This window comes from Hippoglossus hippoglossus, chromosome 5 (genome assembly GCF_009819705.1).
Source record: "Hippoglossus hippoglossus isolate fHipHip1 chromosome 5, fHipHip1.pri, whole genome shotgun sequence".
In the NCBI taxonomy this organism is placed as follows: Eukaryota; Metazoa; Chordata; class Actinopteri; order Pleuronectiformes; family Pleuronectidae; genus Hippoglossus; species Hippoglossus hippoglossus.
In genome coordinates this window covers 18932767-18946534 of record NC_047155.1, presented here as the reverse complement: position 1 = coordinate 18946534, position 13768 = coordinate 18932767, and the positions used below count along the sequence as shown (strand labels likewise).

The 13768-nt window shown below is 45.5% G+C and overlaps 2 protein-coding genes across 4 annotated transcripts; both read right to left on the bottom strand.

Moving 5' to 3' along the window:
* Nucleotides 1–497: 497 nt before the first annotated feature.
* Nucleotides 498–4713, bottom strand: LOC117761261 (keratin, type II cytoskeletal 8-like). 3 transcript variants are annotated; one of them, XM_034584975.1, is made up of 9 exons: nucleotides 4073–4713; nucleotides 2797–3005; nucleotides 2651–2711; nucleotides 2451–2546; nucleotides 2134–2298; nucleotides 1917–2042; nucleotides 1602–1822; nucleotides 1447–1503; nucleotides 498–1284 (listed from the first exon to the last, which is right to left on the bottom strand). In XM_034584975.1, the coding sequence occupies exons 1-9, from the start codon at nucleotides 4490–4492 to the stop codon at nucleotides 1137–1139; spliced, it is 1503 nt and encodes a 500-aa protein (XP_034440866.1). In that variant the 5' UTR covers nucleotides 4493–4713; the 3' UTR covers nucleotides 498–1136. The 3 variants fall into 3 exon arrangements, with proteins under 3 accessions (XP_034440866.1, XP_034440864.1, XP_034440863.1); XM_034584973.1 differs by lacking the exon at nucleotides 498–1284 and having other exon boundaries at nucleotides 1345–1503; nucleotides 4073–4242; nucleotides 4276–4578; XM_034584972.1 differs by lacking the exon at nucleotides 498–1284 and having other exon boundaries at nucleotides 1345–1503.
* Nucleotides 4714–9721: 5008 nt separating this feature from the next.
* Nucleotides 9722–13768, bottom strand: LOC117761260 (keratin, type II cytoskeletal 8-like). The gene is made up of 9 exons (XM_034584971.1): nucleotides 13280–13768; nucleotides 12005–12213; nucleotides 11859–11919; nucleotides 11659–11754; nucleotides 11342–11506; nucleotides 11125–11250; nucleotides 10810–11030; nucleotides 10659–10711; nucleotides 9722–10538 (listed from the first exon to the last, which is right to left on the bottom strand). The coding sequence occupies exons 1-9, from the start codon at nucleotides 13697–13699 to the stop codon at nucleotides 10375–10377; spliced, it is 1515 nt and encodes a 504-aa protein (XP_034440862.1). The 5' UTR covers nucleotides 13700–13768; the 3' UTR covers nucleotides 9722–10374.

The window sequence follows — 13768 nt, the reverse complement described above, 5'->3', positions numbered from 1 at the left end:
AAACCGGCATTAATGCAACGCCCTAAATATCTAATTCTCGATGATCACTGCACTCAACAAGCACATAACAAGGAACATCTCTACATGTGAACATCTCCGAAAGAAAAACTCCTCTCAAACTGAACACAAGTCACTACATCTGAAGCATGTTTGGGATGTGGTAGAACCTGGAAACTCTGCAGCGATTATGTGACGAGATCATCGAATCATTTGCCAAGATCTCTAAAGCAATGTTTCCGACATCTTGTGCAATCCAGGCAACAGAGAGCTTAGTTTTGAGCAGAAGGAGACCCTGCCCAGTGCAAGTGTGATGTTCCTGATAAAGTGCAGGGGAGTGCAAAACCAAGCAGGGGGTGTAAAAGTGGCACACCACTGCCACCATGTGAAATCTCAGTGAGAAAATCTCATCCTGCTGTTAAAGCTTAAAGTAGACATCCTGCTGTTTCTTTCATTTATCACAACAATAATGAGAAAGAGTCAATCTTTTTGGTTCTCAGATTTATTTTATTCAGATTCATTCGATGTCATGTTGCTGATGCGAAGGCTTTTACAAAATAAATCTGGTTTCAACATAGTTTTAGCTTGAAGGCAAGGAAAGGCAAAACCAAGCAGGGAAACATTTGACAGAGCAGTAAAAGGGAACAAGCCAGTGACCAAACACTTCATAGTATAAATGTAAACGTGTCATGTCACACAAATGTATAATTCTCCTATTCTGTCGTGATTGGAATTAGTCAATGACTTGCTCTTATTATTGATATCAGAATAGTACAGAGCACTGACTTTCACTGTTCTCTGTTTCCTTGCTTAGTTTCAACACCCTTGTTATTTTTTCCATGTTTTCTTATGTCACTGCACAAAAGAAAACAAGTTTCATCTTGCTAACTGACCTGGGCCTTGTGTGTTTAAAGTTTACCTTCAGAAACTCTTGTTAAATCATGCTGAAATACTTAAATACCTTAAAACACATGATGGCAGTGTAACACGATTTTATATATGTATTTCAAGGAATTCCATTTTTGGGATATTCAACCCACTGGTCAAACATTATTAACAGTATTGCTTAGCACCCTGAAGGACCACAGCTTGATGGATGTCAAAAGTTTCTGAAGGAGAAGAGGGACGACTCTCCTTTTTTAAAAGGGCCTCCTGCTGCTGGATGATGTTGATGTGGACTTGGTGATGGTGCCACCACTAACATATCCACCACCATATCCACCACCATATCCACCACCATATCCACCACCTTGTCCACCACCATAACTACTGCCATAACCAGACATGCTGCTGTTGCCAAAGTTGAGTCCACTATTGCTGGAGCTGAGGGATCCTGGAGCAGGAAAAACAAAAAAGACAGGAAGTGTTAGCATTCATTCCTCCATGACTCAGTGTGGTGTGTTTGATTGGGTGTCACTTATGACGATGATGATGTTTAAAATCTGACACTTACCTGCAGAGCTTTGCTGCACATGAACGGTTGCGGTGGAGCCTCCGCTGTTGATTCTAAAGGTGTAATGAAGTTCAGTTAGTGTTTCATTCAGAGTTGAAAGTGATGCTACAGCCACAAAACATTGAGTGTTAAAGATCCAAGTGTTTCCCACCTGTCCTCCTCTCCTTCCAGCAGTTTCCTGTAGGTGGCGATTTCGATGTCCAGGGCCAGCTTGACGTTCATCAGCTCCTGGTATTCACGCACCTGGCGGGCCATGTCCTGCTTGGCTCTCTGCAGAGCATCCTCCAGGTCCCTGATGCGGAGCTTGGCGTCCGTCACTGCCAGCTCACCACGTTCCTCGGCCTCTGCGATCTGAGCCTCAAGGTTTACCCTCTGTGGGCAAACATGTGAATTACTAACTGCACATCTTACACAATGAAGTGTGTTAATGATAAGGCGTGTTCCCACAAAGGCTCCTGAAATGTACCTGTCCTTTGACAGCCTCGATCTCATTCTGAAGACGGGAGATCATGCGGTTCAGCTCAGAGATCTCAGTCTTGGTTGAGCGCAGGTCCTCACCATACTGTCCGGCTGAAGACGCCATCTCCTCGTACTATTAAAAATAAGAAAGGTGTGTCATGATTATTCAGAAGACAGAAGAGAGGACTACATGGGGATTAACATGATCTTTGCTTTTCACTCACCTTCTGTTTGTACCAGGACTCTGCTTCAGCTCTGCTGCGGTTGGCAATATCTTCATACTGAGCGCGCACTTCAGCCACAATGGAGTCCATGTCAAGGTTACGGCTGTTGTCCATCTCCACAACGACAGAGGTGTCCTTGATCTGGCCCTGCAGCTCGCGAAGCTCCTACAGAAACAAAGGTTGATGTAAGAAAGACAATTATTTATCTCTTTTAGCTGCTTTATACAGCATCTGCAGGATCATAAGCTGTAACTCAAGTGTTTTTTATGTAATAATGATATAAATATAGTAAATTAGATATAATAGATAATACATACAGCCTCATAGACAGCTCTGAGGAAGTTGATCTCATCCTGAAGAGCATCAGCCCTGGCCTCCAGCTCCACCTTGTTCATGTAGGCAGCATCGACATCCTGGAAAGGAAATTATGTACAAACAAGCATTGTTATAACTGGAGGCCATAAATATCCTGTTTTTCTTTTTTAAATTCTAAAGGAGCATCTTGATGTTTTCGCACCTTCTTCAGGAGCACAAACTCGTTCTCTGCACCTGCACGCTTGTTGATTTCATCCTCATACCTGTTGGAACACAAGGCGACACGTGAGTACATCTCTTTGTTTTGAACATCTGCTTATTATATTTTAGGGCAATGTTCAAACTCACTTTATCTTGAAGTCCTCAACCAGGCCTTGCATGTTCTTGAGCTCTCCATCCAGCTTGACTTTCTCGTTGCCCAGCCCATCGAGCTGTCTGCGCAGGTTGGCGATGTAGGCCTCGAACATGCCGTCGATGTTGGAGCGGGTGGTGGTCTGGTCCTGCAGGAGGCTCCATTTGGTCTCCAGCATCTTGTTCTGCTGCTCCAAGAATCTGACCTGTGCGGGTAAAAACCCAGAGAGGATCGTCACATGTCGCTCTAAAAGTTTTTTTATTGCATTTTTAAAACTGAATAAATGGAGATTGTTGTATGACTGGTGATATATCACTGAGTTGTGTTTGACTCAATGGTGTTAAAAGATTCTCATCATTATTAAAGAAGAGGATCAGCCTGAGAAGGATTTTAAGGGCGTGTCCTTTGTGGTATCTGGTCTTTAAATGCCTCAACTTTATCAGCATGCCTGCATTGATAGCTGCATATCTGGACAGCCACACCCAGAGTCACAACAATTGCAACTCATGAAGCCATGTCTTTGTGCATACACTGTTCAAGCAGCTGTAATAGGAAAAGCCATTCATAGACTGCAGATTTTACATTTTTCTTTCTTACATCAATTGACAGTGTGTGTTCTGCCCAGATGTTTTAGCAACCTGTGTACAGTATGTGGCTTTAAATGTTTCAAATGCTACATGGGTTGTTTAGCCATGACTCATCCTACATGCTCTGCTGTACTATGAAGGCCACACAGTCGCTGCAGCCATAAAAAACAAAACAAGGTGTGGCAAATAAACCGCAGAAGACAAAGCAGAACACTGTTGTGAAGGAAACGCTTTGTTTTCAGAGTTTTTGTCCAAGAATTTAAAGAGTCCCCCTCCACAGAAAAGGTAAAGAGGTGCAGACCGTGTGACGTTTTTTGTATTTAAATTGAGTAAGAGCTGATTTTCAGCTTTGTATTTATGTTGCCCATAACAACTAGGTGAAAAGGTGAGGAGTGCAAACAGCAGACTTTGGACTCTATGGGCAGAGCGTAGAAATATCTATGATCTCTAGCAGTATCTCTAGCTGTCTGCCAGGTGAGGGATTGGCAAGTTATTGCAGTATAATCCCCACCCATGTTTAGATAGTGGGCAGAGAGGCAACCACAGGCTTGGAGAGGGTACATTTTTCGACAGCTGTTAGAAGTAAAGAGAAGTAGGATGAAGGTTGTCAGTGTTAAGATAGTGAGGCCTACAGTTAACTGCACTTCAGACATAAGAAAGTCACACAGAGCTCTCAGAAACCAACCTTGTCGATGAAGGAGGCGAAGCGGTTGTTGAGGGTCTTGATCTGGTCCTTCTCCTGGGTGCGGACAACCTGGATGTTGGGGTCAATCTCCAGGTTCAGTGGGGCCAGCAGGCTCGAGTTGACACTGACAGCGGTGATCTGTGGTTGGATCATACCACCGCCATAACTGCCTTGGCTGGAACCAAAGCCACCATAACTGCCACCCCCTTGGCTGGAACCAAAGCCACCATAACTGCCACCCCCTTGGCTGGAACCAAAGCCAAAAGCACTGCCACTACTAAAGCTAGCACCCGGAGCCGAACCAACGCCATAGCTGGTTCTCTTCGACATGGTGTAGCTGCTGCCGCCTGGTGTGGCATTGGACCTCCTGCTGCTGGTTCCGTAGCCCTGGACAGATGCTGACTTTCTGTAGCTGGACATTGTCGATTCTTGAGCAGTGCAAAAGACTGAAGATGAGCAGGCTTCAAAAGGAGATTCAAGTCCCTCTGAGTGTCTGACTGCAGCCTCTGCCTGCTTTTATGGCTGCGTCGAGCCAGTGGGAGGACCCTCCTCAGCCCCTTCAACCTGTACTCTCACTTTTGCTTGCCAGCCTCCTCTCTGCCTCGGCTTACACGCCTCTGGCCATGAATGACAGGAGTGGCCGTTCCTGTAAAACAGGTAGGGAGAAATAGTCAGCAGATAAGCAGAGACACACCCTGCACCAGGACAAGCTGAGGAGGAAGGGAGAGGGGGGGCTAGTGAAGTAGAGTCAACATGTGATTATGCAAGGAAAGTTTACTGTCATAAAATCTTTTACATTTAAAACATCCATTGTGGTCAAAGATACAACAAATTACAGACACAAACACGGGACGTGAAATAAAAAAATAAAAAATCCTCCATTCTCAAAATACACAAATACACTGCACTGAATTTACTCATCTGTCTGCACAAGCATTTCCACAGAGGAATTAAACCTATGACCTGTGGTAAAAAAAAAATCTTTGTGTTAACCCTTGTGTTGTCCCTGCTTCCCCCGGCTGTTGGCCCCCTCACATAGCCCACCACATATTAGCACACACACGTAGGGCAATAGACAAGTGAGCAGCCCTTGCAGATGTATTTGTTACACCCGCGGCACATGGTATGAGTTTTACAGTCCTTTTTCCTGGGGCATATCTGACACCTCTTCCTCTTACTCGCCCCGAGCGGGGCTGCTGCTAGGGCTATGGAGGAGGCCGGACACTCGGGTCGAGCATCGTAGTCAACAGCTCTCTGTGTGGCGGCGGCGGCGGCTTTTACAGCCTTCACAACCGCGGCAGACGCGTCCGTGCAGGGGATGCGCTCCCTTCGTGCGATGAACGGAGTCACGAGAGCCTTTCCCAGCTGCTCGAGGAACACCCTCCGCTTGTTCCGCTTGCCCGGCATCCAGTCGGGGTTGATCTCTCTCCATATCACGAAGGCGTTGTAGGAAGAGACGTCGAGGATGTTGTGGAAGACGACCAGGGGCCAGCGCATGGTCATCCTCCTGCAGCTGTACGTTCCGATCACCTTGTGTAGGTTGTCCACGCCTCCTTTGTTGCGGTTGTAGTCCAGGACGATGACCGGTTTCCCGTCCTCGCGGTCGCTGACATCGGCCTACGCGTGCCGCGTGCTCAGGAGCACCACGTTCCTGTTTTTCTTTGGGATGTAGGACACCAGAGTGGCGGTGGGCGTGAATGCGAACTTGGATGAGAACACCTCTCTTCCCTTGACTGCGAGCAGCCCGGTCGGGAGCTCGGGCTTGTTCTTCCGAACAGTGCCGACCACGGTGATCTTCCTCTCCAGGAGCTGCCGCGCAAGTTCGTAGGAGGTGAAGTAATTGTCGCACGTGACGTTGCGACCGTGCAGCCCCTCCGTGACATCGAGCACTACCCGCAACCCCTGGTTCCGTTCTGGGCGTCCGCCGCTCAGCTTTCCGGTGTACACTTGCATCTTCCAAGCGTAGCTGGATTTTGCATCGCAGGCCACCCACGACTTGATCCCGTATTTCGCCGGCTTGCTGGGCATGTACTGTCGGAAAGGACACCGGCCTAGGCAGAAGAAGAGGAGGAGAAGAGATGAGAGGAGAGGAGATGAGGACAAGGACTAGCAGCCGCTATCTAGCTATAGCTACATAACATAATAACATAACATAATAATAATATTTTAAAAAACGGAAAAAAAGACTAACCTCTGAACGGAACCAGTTGCTCGTCCACGGTCACTTCAGGCCCCGGGTTGTAGAGGCGCGGCAGCCACGCCACCCACACGTCCCAGACCTCTCGCACGGCCGCCAATTTGTCCGTCTCGTCTCGCGGTCGTCGAAGCGCAGCAGTCTGGAGTACGTGTGGAAGAGTTTTAGGGGCATCGTGGCACGAAATATCGCCCGGCCGCTCTCGGCGTCCCACAGGCTGGAGGCGGCCTCGCCCCGGGACCTGTACACGCCCGCTAAGATCAGCAGCCCTACGTAGGTGCGCAGGTCGGTCTCGTCCATCCCTTTCCAGTCGTCGCCGTATTTTCGACGACCCTCCCGATTCATCATCTCCAGGAAGATGTTCTCTACCGCAGCAGAGGAGGAGGAGGAGGAGGAGGAGGAGCGGCCCTCCTCTCGGCCGTACGCCCTCGAGGACCATGTTATTTCCCCGTTTCTTGACAGGAAAGTCTCTCTTTCCACGAGTCCGGTGGTGGTGGTGCCGTGGTCTTGTCCTTCTTCTTCTTCTTCCAAGGATGACGAATCTGCAGCAGCATCACCCACTGGGTCGTAGTTTTCGTCGCCGTCATCGTCGTCTTCGTCGTCGTCTCGGCCTTCTTCTCGGTCTGCTTTTCTGTCCGCTTCTCGGTCTTGCTCTTTCGCGTCCTCTTCGGGTTCAGAGGATTGTTGCTGGGAGAATAGCTGTTGGAGAACCTGTTGGCACACCGGCTTCTCTGTGGGTCTAATTGACCCCCCCGCGATTACAATTGGAATCAGGTGTGGGTCTAAATGACCCCACAGAGCACCACAGCGCCCTCTCTGGGGGTCTAAATGACCCCCCAGGAGAATCGAGAATGACTATCCATTGGTCTCAATGACCCCAGGAGAATTGGATAATGACAATCCTTGGGTCACCCTAACCCTGACCGGCCAGGGCTTGCGGATGATCACACGCACGCATGCATGCACGCACTCACGCACGCACGCACGCACGCACACACACACACACACACACAGACACACACACTCTGGGTCAATCCGACCCAGGAACAACACAAGGGTTAACCAACAAAGTGAGAATTTCATTGTACAGTGCGATGCCTGTTGTTACTGTGTATTTGAGAATAAAGATTCTTGAATTGAGAATTGGTAGAACAAACTTTTATTCTACATTTCAGAGAGGTGTACTACATGCCCTGAGTCTCTTCATGCAGGCACTCACATGCACAAACTAATGCACACCCACACACAAACACCCTCATGGAATCAGACATATCAATCAATCAAGCAAATTTTATTTGTATAGCCCATATTCACAAATCACAATTTGTCTCATAGGGCTTTAACAAGGTGTGACATCCTCTGCCCTTAACCCTCAACAAGAGTAAGGAAAAACTACAAAAAAAAAAACTTTTAACAGGGTAAAAAGAACGTAGAAACCTCAGAGAGCCACATGTGAGCACAGGAGTGCAATAGATGTCACGTGTAAAGGAGAACATCAGCAAGATAAGGGTATTTGCAGCATTGATTATAATAAACACTTTGTAGCATAATGGAAGGTCAATGAATTGATGGATTATTGTCAGTAATGGTCGAGTATCTGAGGAGAAATATTATATATCAAGCAGTCTTGTTGTAATCATAGTCCATGGTCAGTAGCCAACACGATCATGATCCACCATCAAGATCGGAAGCCACTATAGTCCACAGTCATTGTCCACTGCCGCCATCAGGTTCCACCATCAGCTGCCACCTCGATCGTGGTCCACCACCATTATCAGATGCCAACACGATACAGGATCCGCCATTATTATCATGGTCAGCCAGCACGATACAGAATCCGCCATACAGGATCCACCATTACGATCATGATCTCTGATCATATGCATTGCTTTTCCTCTAAAATGTCTTATAGAATCGGGTTTGCTTTTTTTAGAACACTTCTCTTTAGAAAAGGTTTTTGTATCGCGGTGTCTTATCTATTTCATTTATTTATTCATTGTCTGTATGGACAATAAAGAATATCTATCTATTTATCTACTTTCTCAGCTATATTTATTTGACAGCTATACTTTTTTTTACTTTTAGATTAAAAATTTCATCCAAAACATGTGAACATTTCATATAAAACAAAATATTATTAATATTCATCAGAGCTACACAGTTGAAATCATCTCTGCCATATTGATAGAAACAAGCCATGATTATTGATATCAATATCAGCTCAAAAAAATGTTAAGTATTATTTGGACGGTATTATTAATTCAGATATGTACTATGTAAAACAATTAGTTCTGCTTCTACAATATCAAAATGCTGTTTAGATGTTAAAAAGGAGCATGCTGCATAATAGTTCGTTAATTGTTTGGTATTTATGTAATGAGACTTTTAATTCATGATGATATTGCTTCTTTCATTCAATGATTCTGTACTTAAATGAGTTACATTTTGATGTGCAGCTTTCTAAATAATGTGTAAATCATGTTTAAAAAAATCTATTTCACTTCATCGCCTGCTTTTGCAACATCTCCACTTAATTGTAGTAGAACCTGTAAAACAGAAACAGCATTTTTTCCCTCTTCTCATTGAGGAGGAGCTCATTCAGATATTCTCTGAATGAGCTCCTCCACAGGATTCACCGCAAGCGAGTGGGTATGTTGATGACGTTTCTAACATGTGACACAAATTTGAGTTCAATAAAAGAACACAAATATCTGTTCAAGAGGCATTGCCATGCACGTCGAGACACAAATAAAGAGAGCTTTTCATGATAAAGGCCAATGTCCCTGTTGATGTAATTAAGTGTAATTAATACGTTACATCCTGCCTCTGCCTGCTGCCCCACCCCTCACCTGAACGGTCCAGAGATTTCTGTGTTGTTGTTAACTTGTCTGAGAATCTCCTGCTCCATTGTTCATGTGTGAAAGGCAAACTGCAGATCTATCGTGCAGACATTCACCAGAGCCCACATCTGAAACCGGCTTTAATGCAACGCCTTAAATATCAAATTCTCGATGATCACTGCACTCAACAAGCACATAACAAGGAACATCTCTACATGTGAACATCTCCGAAAGCAAAACTCCTCTCAAACTGAACACGAGTCACTACATCTGAAGCATGTTTGGGATGTGGTAGAACCTGGAAACTCTGCAGCGATTATGTGACGAGATCATCGAATCATTTGCCAAGATCTCTAAAGCAATGTTTCCGACATCTTGTGCAATCCAGGCAACAGAGAGCTTAGTTTTGAGCAGAAGGAGACCCTGCCCAGTGCAAGTGTGATGTTCCTGATAAAGTGCAGGGGAGTGCAAAACCAAGCAGGGGGTGTAAAAGTGGCACACCACTGTCACCATGTGAAATCTCAGTGAGAAAATCTCATCCTGCTGTTAAAGCTTGAAGTAGACATCCTGCTGTTTCTTTCATTTATCACAACAATAATGAGAAAAGAGTCAATCTTTTTGGTTCTCAGATTTATTTTATTCAGATTCATTCGATGTCATGTTGCTGATGCGAAGGCTTTTACAAAATAAATCCGGTTTCAACATAGTTTTAGCTTGAAGGCAAGGAAAGGCAAAACCAAGCAGGGAAACATTTGACAGAGCAGTAAAAGGGAACAAGCCAGTGACCAAACACTTCAAAGTATAAATGTAAACGTGTCATGTCACACAAATGTATAATTCTCCTATTCTGTCGTGATTGGAATTAGTCAATGACTTGCTCTTATTATTGATATCAGAATAGTACAGAGCACTGACTTTCACTGTTCTCTGTTTCCTTGCTTAGTTTCAACACCCTTGTTATTTTTGCCATGTTTTCTTATGTCACTGCACAAAAGAAAACAAGTTTCATCTTGCTAACTGACCTGGGCCTTGTGTGTTTAAAGTTTACCTTCAGAAACTCTTGTTAAATCATGCTGAAATACTTAAATACCTTAAAACACATGATGGCAGTGTAACACGATTTTATATATGTATTTCAAGGAATTCGATTTTTGGGATATTCAACCCACTGGTCAAACATTATTAACAGTATTGCTTAGCACCCTGAAGGACCACAGCTTGATGGATGTCAAAAGTTTCTGAAGGAGAAGAGGGACGACTCTCCTTTTTTAAAAGGGCCTCCTGCTGCTGGATGATGTTGATGTGGACTTGGATGTGATGGTGCCACCACTAACATATCCACCACCAAATCCACCACCAAATCCACCACCATATCCACCACCTTGTCCACCACCATATCCACCACCATAACTATTGCTGGAGCTGAGGGATCCTGGAGCAGGAAAAACAAAAAAGACAGGAAGTGTTAGCATTCATTCCTCCATGACTCAGTGTGGTGTGTTTGATTGGGTGTCACTTATGACAATGATGATGTTTATAATCTGACACTTACCTGCAGAGCTTTGCTGCACATGAACGGTTGCGGTGGAGCCTCCGCTGTTGATTCTAAAGGTGTAATGAAGTTCAGTTAGTGTTTCATTCAGAGTTGAAAGTGATGCTACAGCCACAAAACATTGAGTGTTAAAGATCCAAGTGTTTCCCACCTGTCCTCCTCTCCTTCCAGCAGTTTCCTGTAGGTGGCGATTTCGATGTCCAGGGCCAGCTTGACGTTCATCAGCTCCTGGTATTCACGCACCTGGCGGGCCATGTCCTGCTTGGCTCTCTGCAGAGCATCCTCCAGGTCCCTGATGCGGAGCTTGGCGTCCGTCACTGCCAGCTCACCACGTTCCTCGGCCTCTGCGATCTGAGCCTCAAGGTTTACCCTCTGTGGGCAAACATGTGAATTACTAACTGCATATCGTACACAATGAAGTGTGTTAATGATAAGGCGTGTTCCCACAAAGGCTCCTGAAATGTACCTGTCCTTTGACAGCCTCGATCTCATTCTGAAGACGGGAGATCATGCGGTTCAGCTCAGAGATCTCAGTCTTGGTTGAGCGCAGGTCCTCACCATACTGTCCGGCTGAAGATGCCATCTCCTCGTACTATTAAAAATAAGAAACGTGTGTCATGATTATTCAGAAGACAGAAGAGAGGACTACATGGGGATTAACATGATCTTTGCTTTTCACTCACCTTCTGTTTGTACCAGGACTCTGCTTCAGCTCTGCTGCGGTTGGCAATATCTTCATACTGAGCGCGCACTTCAGCCACAATGGAGTCCATGTCAAGGTTACGGCTGTTGTCCATCTCCACAACGACAGAGGTGTCCTTGATCTGGCCCTGCAGCTCGCGAAGCTCCTACAGAAACAAAGGTTGATGTAAGAAAGACAATTATTTATCTCTTTTAGCTGCTTTATACAGCATCTGCAGGATCATAGGCTGTAACTCAAGTGTTTTTTATGTAATAATGATATAAATATAGTAAATTAGACATAATAGATAATACATACAGCCTCATAGACAGCTCTGAGGAAGTTGATCTCATCCTGAAGAGCATCAGCCCTGGCCTCCAGCTCCACCTTGTTCATGTAGGCAGCATCGACATCCTGGAAAGGAAATTATGTACAAACAAGCATTGTTATAACTGGAGGCCATAAATATCCCGTTTTTCTTTTTTAAATTCTAAAGGAGCATCTTGATGTTTTCGCACCTTCTTCAGGAGCACAAACTCGTTCTCTGCACCTGCACGCTTGTTGATTTCATCCTCATACCTGTTGGAACACAAGGCGACACGTGAGTACATCTCTTTGTTTTGAACATCTGCTTATTATATTTTAGGGCAATGTTCAAACTCACTTTATCTTGAAGTCCTCAACCAGGCCTTGCATGTTCTTGAGCTCTCCATCCAGCTTGACTTTCTCGTTGCCCAGCCCATCGAGCTGTCTGCGCAGGTTGGCGATGTAGGCCTCGAACATGCCGTCGATGTTGGAGCGGGTGGTGGTCTGGTCCTGCAGGAGGCTCCATTTGGTCTCCAGCATCTTGTTCTGCTGCTCCAAGAATCTGACCTGTGCGGGTAAAAACCCAGAGAGGATCGTCACATGTCGCTCTAAAAGTTTTTTTATTGCATTTTTAAAACTGAATAAATGGAGATTGTTGTATGACTGGTGATATATCACTGAGTTGTGTTTGACTCAATGGTGTTAAAAGATTCTCATCATTATTAAAGAAGAGGATCAGCCTGAGAAGGATTTTAAGGGCGTGTCCTTTGTGGTATCTGGTCTTTAAATGCCTCAACTTTATCAGCATGCCTGCATTGATAGCTGCATATCTGGACAGCCACACCCAGAGTCACAACAATTGCAACTCATGAAGCCATATCTTTGTGCATACACTGTTCAAGCAGCTGTAATAGGAAAAGCCATTCATAGACTGCAGATTTTACATTTTTCTTTCTTACATCAATTGACAGTGTGTGTTCTGCCCAGATGTTTTAGCAACCTGTGTACAGTATGTGGCTTTAAATGTTTCAAATGCTACATGGGTTGTTTAGCCATGACTCATCCTACATGCTCTGCTGTACTATGAAGGCCACACAGTCGCTGCAGCCATAAAAAACAAAACAAGGTGTGGCAAATAAACCGCAGAAGACAAAGCAGAACAGTGTTGTGAAGGAAACGCTTTGTTTTCAGAGTTTTTGTCCAAGAATTTAAAGAGTCCCCCTCCACAGAAAAGGCAAAGAGGTGCAGACCGTGTGACGTTTTTTGTATTTAAATTGAGTAAGAGCTGATTTTCAGCTTTGTATTTATGTTGCCCATAACAACTAGGTGAAAAGGTGAGGAGTGCAAACAGCAGACTTTGGACTCTGTGGGCAGAGTGTAGAAATATCTATGATCTCTAGCAGTATCTCTAGCTGTCTGCCAGGTGAGGGATTGGCAAGTTATTGCAGTATAATCCCCACCCATGTTTAGATAGTGGGCAGAGAGGCAACCACAGGCTTGGAGAGGGTACATTTTCGACAGCTGTTAGAAGTAAAGAGAAGTAGGATGAAGGTTGTCAGTGTTAAGATAGTGAGGCCTACAGTTAACTGCACTTCAGACATAAGAAAGTCACACAGAGCTCTCAGAAACCAACCTTGTCGATGAAGGAGGCAAAGCGGTTGTTGAGGGTCTTGATCTGGTCCTTCTCCTGGGTGCGGACAACCTGGATGTTGGGGTCAATCTCCAGGTTCAGTGGGGCCAGCAGGCTCGAGTTGACACTGACAGCGGTGATCTGTGGTTGGATCATACCACCGCCATAACTGCCTTGGCTGGAACCAAAGCCACCATAACTGCCACCCCCTTGGCTGGAACCAAAGCCACCATAACTGCCACCCCCTTGGCTGGAACCAAAGCCAAATGCACTGCCACTACTAAAGCTAGCACCCGGAGCCGAACCAACGCCATAGCTGGTTCTCTTCGACATGGTGTAGCTGCTGCCGCCTGGTGTGGCATTGGACCTCCTGGTGCTGGTTCCGTAGCCCTGGACAGATGCTGACTTTCTGTAGCTGGACATTGTCGATTCTTGAGCAGTGCAAAAGACTGAAGATGAGCAGGCTTCAAAAGGAGATTCAAGTCCCTCTGA